General features: G+C 49.6%; 1 protein-coding gene across 2 annotated transcripts; it reads left to right on the top strand.

The window, feature by feature from the left end:
* The first annotated feature begins 1,462 nt into the window (after positions 1-1,462).
* Positions 1,463-7,817, top strand: LOC144159123 (uncharacterized). Of its 2 annotated transcripts, none has more exons than XM_077690417.1 (3): positions 1,463-1,773; positions 5,225-5,567; positions 6,305-7,817. In XM_077690417.1, the coding sequence occupies exons 1-3, from the start codon at positions 1,478-1,480 to the stop codon at positions 6,578-6,580; spliced, it is 915 nt and encodes a 304-aa protein (XP_077546543.1). In that variant the 5' UTR covers positions 1,463-1,477; the 3' UTR covers positions 6,581-7,817. The 2 variants fall into 2 exon arrangements, with proteins under 2 accessions (XP_077546543.1, XP_077546544.1); XM_077690418.1 differs by having other exon boundaries at positions 1,605-1,744.

Below are 7,817 nucleotides of genomic sequence, written 5' to 3'. Positions count from 1 at the left end.
TTGATAAACAAAATAAAATAAAATTGGTAACTTTTGTCACTTCAAAATTATGCAAAGCACGTACGAATCACTTCTGAGGTGGACTCTTGTTGTTGAAGCTATTAAAGACGTGACAGTCCAGCTTCATTGGTCCGGGGATTGTATCTGAGGTGAGTAGGAAGTGCAAATCCTCGCTGAACCATGTGGTTGTTGAACAGAAAAAAAGAAATGTGTACGTAAAGAAATGTGAACGTACAGGTGAACATCATTACGATGAATCTTACCAACAAGCGTCAAACGCAGTCACCCGTAGGGTTAATTCCGCCACTCTACCGCTCTAAACGAAGGCTGCACGGCTTAACTTCGACTTTCCGGAAACCAGGAAACAAGGCATGGGAAGTTTAGACGACACGATAAACAAAACAGGTCATGCAATGACCATGCCAGACCTGTTCGCTATGAATACCGTTTGGCTTATCAGGTATTACCTGCTCAATGTATGTTTTAACACGAGGCAAAGCTAACTGTATTCCCTGCAAAGACTGGTTATATGGCGCAGGGCAGCACAGTATAAGCAAAAAACGCAACACAACCAATGATTAACTCCGATTTTGATCCGCAGCTTCGGTCATAGTTTCCTGTGTGACTGTCCTAAGGAACAAAGAAACGACAACTACAGGCTTTATGCTGTGTCACACTATCCTTGTGCTATACCTAATATCTTCCCAAAGGAATGGGGGCCCTCCGTTCGTAACAGCTGTTTTGGTGCCTAGCTTGGTGGCACCTCTTAGAGCAACAAGGGACTTGTTGGCGTTACAGAAGTGTGCAAATAACATGAGACGGTTCGTACTAGTGCAGGGTTTTTGCGAAATGGGCTCATTTACCTCCAAGGTAAAATGGTGCAAGTGTTTCTGTACACACTTCGTTCTTTTTTCAAGGGAAAGATGCGATGCGCAGGCAAGTCATTTTCTGGGACTGTGTCACGGCCGTGACCTAGAATCCCCCCGACGCCTAAATGAACGCAGACGACAGGAGGCTTGGAAGTAAAATACGAGAGCCCATTGGGGAATGCTATTGTAAGTAGGCTTAACAGCAGCTACAGGACTCAGAAGCCCTCTTTCCAAGGCGAACAATTTAACCACGTGCGAACTGACCCAGTAGACAGAGGAGCTCCCGCGACAACGCCACGACGTCAACATTTCAACGTCACCCTCAACTCGGCGCGAACACAACTCGCGAATCCGGAGCACGACCCAGACAACTGCGACCTCAATCCAGTGATGTCATGGATGACATGACTCATCGCTGCCTCCAGGAGTTGCGCGGTGGGAGGACCTTCCGGACGAGCTGCGTGTCGCGGTCATGACGCGAGGCTCCCGAATTCTTGGCGAGGACGGAGACTCCAGCTTGGCGAGCTGCTGATGAGCAAAGAAGAGAGAGAAAGAAGAGGCTTGCATGAGGAGAAGAAGAAAAGAACGCGTCTAAGAAGGATGGCCTCATGGGAAAGGAGAAACTCTTGACGCGTTTCGCCGCCGGCAGCCCCGCGCAAAAAGTTCGGCCCACGAGGCCAAATTTGGCGCCCGCGCTTTGGGCGAGGGGTCAAGAATATTTACGCCGCCGCACCTCTCCCTGCGCCCGCTCGACGTCTCCCCCCGTTGGCTTTTTTCCCCCACCGAGCCCAGTCTCCGCGCGTCGGTCGCACTCCCCGGAAAGCGAGTACGACGCTCACCTGCCCCCGGCGAAAGATACCGTGCTCCTGAAACCTGTGAGTGCAATTACCGTGCTCCCGAAACCGTGCGTGTGGTCGGCGTGACCGTGGCGCGCCTTTGTTTTGTGTTTGCTCGATCGCCCATCTTACGATCTGGATAAACCACTCGAGGCGGTTTCGCTTTTCCCGTACTCATGTTAGACTACCACCCCAAGGTAACTTGCTGCAGTTGTGGTGGGACGGCGCGAATACCTCCCTCAAGAAGGTTCTCCCACGCTGCAACCGAATTCAACTGTAACATAAAACCTGACATCAACCTCGACATTCCCCCGGTACGCATCCCGATATTCAGTCCGTACGCAAGAATGCGTAAACACAATCCAATCTCGCACAGATATCGGGCATGGGAAACTGACAGCCACGCGACGTGCCATCTAGACCGGCACATCTAGACCATCTAGACTGACAGATTCCCACGCTTCCAAGAAGGCATAAAAGTACAGCCAGGGCCACGGGTAGAGTTGACGTATAGCTTCGAAGAGAAGACGTGACACTGTAGCGCATTCCATTGTGTCTACAAAGGCGAAAGTACGCGCACCCAAAGAGGAGAAGGAACGCTAGAGAAATCAAAGGCTAGAGCTTAGCTGTGTTATCAAGTTTCTATTTATTAATAGATGCCCATAAGGTAGGCTTTAAAGTCCCCAATCGGTAATGAGCATCGGCGTGACAAATGGTGTTTCTGGAGAGGACGTTTCTTTTTGAAAGTGTGAATTTTCAGCCGTTAAAACGTAAACAAAAGCATAGCAATTTGCTTTGTCTGACGGCGTATGCGTGCTCAAAAAGAATTGGCAGTGTCTCGCTGTCGGTTAACTGTGAGTAGGCGTACCATACAGTTCATTACTGGCTCCACGCCACGGGAGCATTCAAATAGCCCGTAATGTGAGCCCTGTTTGCACTGCAAATAAATAAATAGTCTCTGTAAATTTAGCTCGCTTACGTCCTTAACGATTCCTTCGCTGGGATAAGAAGGGAGATGGTGAGGTGCCGAGTTGTCTTAATCTGATTACATAACAGAGCGCAACGAAGGGGCTGCCAAAACCGTCCAGCCCACGGCCGCCATTCTTTCAACACAAAGGACCCATGCCACGATGGGTTGCCAGATCTTCTCACCGTGATTTGAGCGCAGGATGACGCCAGAATGTACCCTTTGTTTTTTGCTTAGAGCGGGTCAGCCGCTTTATTTCAAGGCAAAGACTGGAGGTCAAGTTATAGTGCGTCTTAAAAGACGTCGAAGTGAATTTGTTAAAATTCTATTTGGGTTTTTATTGCACAGTTTAAACCATGCAATAGATTGTTCGTCTATTTCGTTGAAGTATAGAAAACGGAGAAGGCACAACGCGCCGTTCACGGCCGGCGCTGGTAGTACCGTAGTGACGTCATACAGGTCGTCGATGTGTTTTTTTGTAACACCCCAGCCTTAAATAGCTATGAAGACAAAATATGACTTTGTTAGTTTGCAAGAATTAGTCTTTGGCAACTCAACCATCTTTACTTCAGCCACGATTTTACCAAAAAAAAACAAGAAATGTTTTAAATCAAATTTCGCGCCAGAATGGCGTAATATGGAAAGGAGTGACGCGTGTTATGCGCCAGCACTAAAAACATCTTTATCACTGTTTTACTTAAAGGAGTACTGACACGAAATTTCAAAGCTGAGATAACTATGTAAAACGCTTCCTTTTTATCAGGAGATATCTCCCAGCAAGTTTCAACAGCAACGTTCAGTGAAACATATTTAAAATCCATTTTAATCTTCGCCCGCACGAGAAAGGCCAGAGCAGGTCGACGTGACATCATCTGCTACGTGCCCAAAACTGCCGACGTCGGGGCTCCCGTGACGAAGCCGACGCGCTGGCTGTGGTTGGCGCGCGCTGCTCGGGCGTGTGTACACGTCATGGTTTTGGGACTGACGTCATGCTGCTCGGGCCTGTGGGGACGGCGAAAACCTCGGCCTGTCTGGGCACGCGCGTGCGCTCGCTCGCGCGCGCTTCCAGAGAGGCAGCGATACGGCAAGAATGGTGACGTCATGTTATACATGCTGTCATGGCGGCCGCTCGGCGTTTTTCAGTCGAAACCGAAACTGGCACGAATAAACGACGCCGTAAATGAATGTTTACGCTGCGCTCGACCGTCTAATCTGTCATTCTATGATTAGTGGGCTGGTAGGCACGCATAGCAGCGAAAAAAACGTAACATAGAAATTTCGTGTCAGTACTCCTTTAAAGCTGCACGTTCGCATTCGAGTGATACGATAAAAAAAATTAAAGCCCTACCACTCAATGCGAAAGCTGTCGGTGTAGACTATGGTTGAACGCGAAGCTTAAATCTTCGTGCGAAACCACACGGCGAACGTTCAAAGTCGAAGCCACTGTGATCAAAAGTCCAAACTGCGTGCGAGTCAAACACAAAGCTCAACGAGTCGAAGTCCAAACCGGTTGCGAGGCTAAGTCGAAACTCAGACGACAACCAAGGAATACCTCAAGAGAAAGCTTCGCGTTTGACCATCGTCGTCGTTAGACGGGGGCGGGGGAGGGGGGGTGGGGGGCGTGATTTTTAAGATGTTAGTACTGTTTCCCTTTTAAATGCAGAGCATTTCAGTAACTCACGATGTCACCCGCGTTGACGTCCGTAGTCGTAGTCCGCACCCCTCCCCCTACACTATATAAAAAAAATACTATCCGGCGCCTGGTTTCGATCCCTCGACCCTGCGGGCGCAACGCAATGTACATGGTGCTCTACCCACTGCGCCACAAAGCCGACACAGAATAGGAGGCTACGAACGCGCCTTTATCCTTGACTCATTCAAACTACGTCAAGAAGCTGCTGATACAACGCATTCACTACCACCAACTCCCCAAACACTAATTTAAAAGGAGAAAGCCTTATATGTCTTAACAAAAGCGAAAAGTAAAACCGAAAAGTAACCTTAGTCGTCGTCGTCGGCGTTAAACCGAACGGTAGGAAAAGTCACGTGATCACAGCGGCGAGAACTGCGAGGTCGAGGAGCGCGGTGGGGCTCTGGCGCCGTTGCTAGGCTTTCGCGTTCCTAAACGTTAGAAGTATTTGGTGTATTTGCCGATTTTAAATGGGGAGCACTTTACGGGTCCAGCTTGTCGTCTTAGCTCGTCGGCAGTCACGGTGTAACGCGGCATCCCGCACCCGTACAGAGGCTTCGAAAAGATACCGCTTGTCCATCGGTTCAGCCTTCCGGCCAAAAGTTAAGTGGATACGTGAACAAGAGCTGTAAGTAGAACCATTCGAAACTCCTGGAACCGCTGGAGGAGGTTAGACATTTGGAGGGAATTTTGAATTGGAATTGGAGGGTAGACATATACAGCCTCGCTGCAAACTGGACAGTTGTGCGCCTGAGTGCATGTAGAAATCAAGAAAAATGCTCACAATTATCCTCAGTTGGGTGAAAACTCGCCGGGTAACAAACCAACACGCGTTTACGATGTTTGTGTTTTCTGTCCGCAGTAACAGCCGATTAAAGCCGAGCCACAAGACAGCCGCGGCGATGTCTACGTACCGGGTTCGCACCGTTCCCACGCGCACGGTGACCACTGTGCGGCGTCAGCTGATAGCCGACGACGGTGACGACTTCTTCGACTTCCCCAAGGCGCGCGCCGGGGGCAACGAGTTCACCACGGTGCGCCACCGCGTCACCCCGGGAGGCGGCGTCGTCACCACAACCACGACGACCACCACGACTCCCAGGCGCATCATCCGGGACGTCAGCCTCGATGGCATGGACGCCGACCCCTTCTTCGCGCGGGATGTTTCCAGGCCGTCGCGCACCAAGGACCTCGAGGAGTTCAAGGTACGCGCGGTCATGCCTTGCTGCCCGCTTTCTTTCTTCCCCGATGACGTCCTGCTGGGACCCTGGCCAGACCCGCAGTGTTCAAACAAGGCCTTTAATGTAGTGCCGGCATTTTTGCAATGCAGCGGTTTGGCAGCTAGATTGTAGGACAGTCCCGTTGTGGTGAACTATTGAATATGTAATGTACATGGCTTATGCATTTTTGTACATAGTTACACCCTCATCTCTATCTTTATCATCATACATGTCACTCTCTATCTATGCTCCTATCTCCCTTCCGCTCCCTCACACGGAGTAGCAGGCCAGAGCCTATACGATCAGGCCGGCCTGTGTTTTCTTTGCATTCGAAAAATTTCTCGCTCTCTCTCTTTCTCTCTCTCTGGCATTGTGCGTGCGTGCGTGCGCACGTGTGCGTGTGTTTCCAAGATAACTCTACGCAGACAGACTGCATACACAAATCTAAACGAACGTATCGTTGCAACAAAGGACTTTTCTTTGTCACGGCCCCAGTGATTAACCGAATACGATCAATACCTTGTCGAAACGCGAGGTCCGTCTGTCGTTTCTTTTCTTTGGTCCGAGCTTCTTTGATTTTGTATTATATTGCATCGTAGTGGAGTTTAACGACTTACTATACTTCGAGTATTCGCACCCATCAGGCATGTCGCGCAATTTCTTTTCTATTCGCCCTCATCTTAACCGTTTTCCCCTCTTCACCATTCCTGTTCACAACGCAGGTTTCCTTCGACATCGGCCTGCACTTCCGGCCGGACGACCTGTCAGTGAAGACGAGGAGCGGCATGGTCTTCATCACGGCCAAGCGCACCGACGGCAACGTCACGCGCGAGTTCGACCGCAAGGTGCCGCTGCCCGACGGCGTCGACCCACTCACCGTCCGGGCTCTGCTCAGCCCGACGGGGGTGCTGACCATCAGGTCGCCCCGGAACCTGTCCTCGCGCTACACCTCCAGCATCTACGAACGACACGTGCCCGTCCGCATGAGCCTCTACTAGGCTTATCCACAGTACGCCATTTGTACAGCACGGGGAAGGTGCTGTCAAGCAGGCAGTCGGCATTGCGTTACAACTGGATGTAGCGCCCCCACACGCGTCTGCGCTCCGCATGTGACTTCATTTAACTTAAGCTGTTTTAACACGTGACCAACGCCACGTGAAAGGGGAAAGCTTCTAGGCAAAGGGATACGTAAGAGCGGAGTGCTGTGTGTGACTAGTGGAACTACACATTCGTCGACATACAAGACTTCACAAAATGTACTAACATCGAAGTAGAATATAAGCCTTGCTGCCCACAATATATGATTCGCTTAAGGTAACAAGGACTAAGCTGCGCCTGCAGAGTTCTAAAGCTTATTGAGGGCTAATGTCATAACTGGCAGACTGATGCATCAGCCCTCTTTGAGTGCTAATTTTAAGCAAAGACCGACTTCCAAGACAAGCTGCTTAACACTTGCGGACGTGCGTTTGGAGTGTTTCGATACGACTAGTCGTTCGAGACCACAGGTAGTTGCCCATACTATTGAATGCGGACAGCTCCGCTGTACTCAGCTACGGCAAAAGGACTGGCAAAAGTGGAGCGATTTATGCATGCCTACATGACAGCTGTCTTGGGATAACGTCAAATGCTTAGGAGACATGCATTTCTTTCCCTCGGCGGCATTTACTTTCGACGTGGATCTTTCAATCCACCGTGCCCACGACATAAAGAAATACAGCAATGTTGTTCTTTAAAGCTAGCACGCGCACTGTTCAAGTCGTGACGTGACGAAATGATTTGGCTACGGCACGGAAGACGTCGTTCACACATGCTCAGAAGCCGATGTATACGTATTAGGTCGAAGGTGTACCGTAATAATGTTGCAGCGGCGAGGTCCTTGAAAAGTGGCAGATGTAATTGGTGTGAATGGGCAGAGAGCACACCTTGTCTGTGTAGAAAATAATCGTGACTGACCTTTTGCTTCCGAGTGCCTGTAAAGTTGCCATCCTTGTTTCTCGAAAATTAGGTGATTGTACATAAAACTACAGTTTATGTACCAGTTGTTTACCGGACCTCCTTATGTTTTACAGCGTAGTGAAAAAAAAAAAGCAGATGTCGGAGTTATCACAACACACCTATACTAAAACAGCCTACAAAGCCAGTCTTACTACAGCTTGTTCGTTGTGTTCTGTGATCTCTCAGAATTATTTTTTTCAGTTTATTTTATGGCTTAATAAAGGAAGTTATTTCATTGTG

This window comes from Haemaphysalis longicornis, unplaced genomic scaffold (assembly GCF_048455015.1).
Source record: "Haemaphysalis longicornis isolate Haplotype H1 unplaced genomic scaffold, Haemaphysalis longicornis Haplotype H1 scaffold_10, whole genome shotgun sequence".
Classification (NCBI taxonomy): Eukaryota; Metazoa; Arthropoda; class Arachnida; order Ixodida; family Ixodidae; genus Haemaphysalis; species Haemaphysalis longicornis.
The sequence above is the reverse complement of the archived record's forward strand: the minus strand, read 5'-3'. Positions and strand labels throughout refer to the sequence as shown.

Coding starts and splice junctions, on each gene's coding strand:
- LOC144159123 (XM_077690417.1), top strand. CDS start 1,478: ATGGGAAAGGAGAAACTCTTGACGCGTTTCGCCGCCGGCAGCCCCGCG. Junction 1,774..5,224: donor ATTACCGTGCTCCCGAAACC/GTGCGTGTGGTC, acceptor TTCTGTCCGCAG/TAACAGCCGATTAAAGCCGA. Junction 5,568..6,304: donor AGGACCTCGAGGAGTTCAAG/GTACGCGCGGTC, acceptor TTCACAACGCAG/GTTTCCTTCGACATCGGCCT.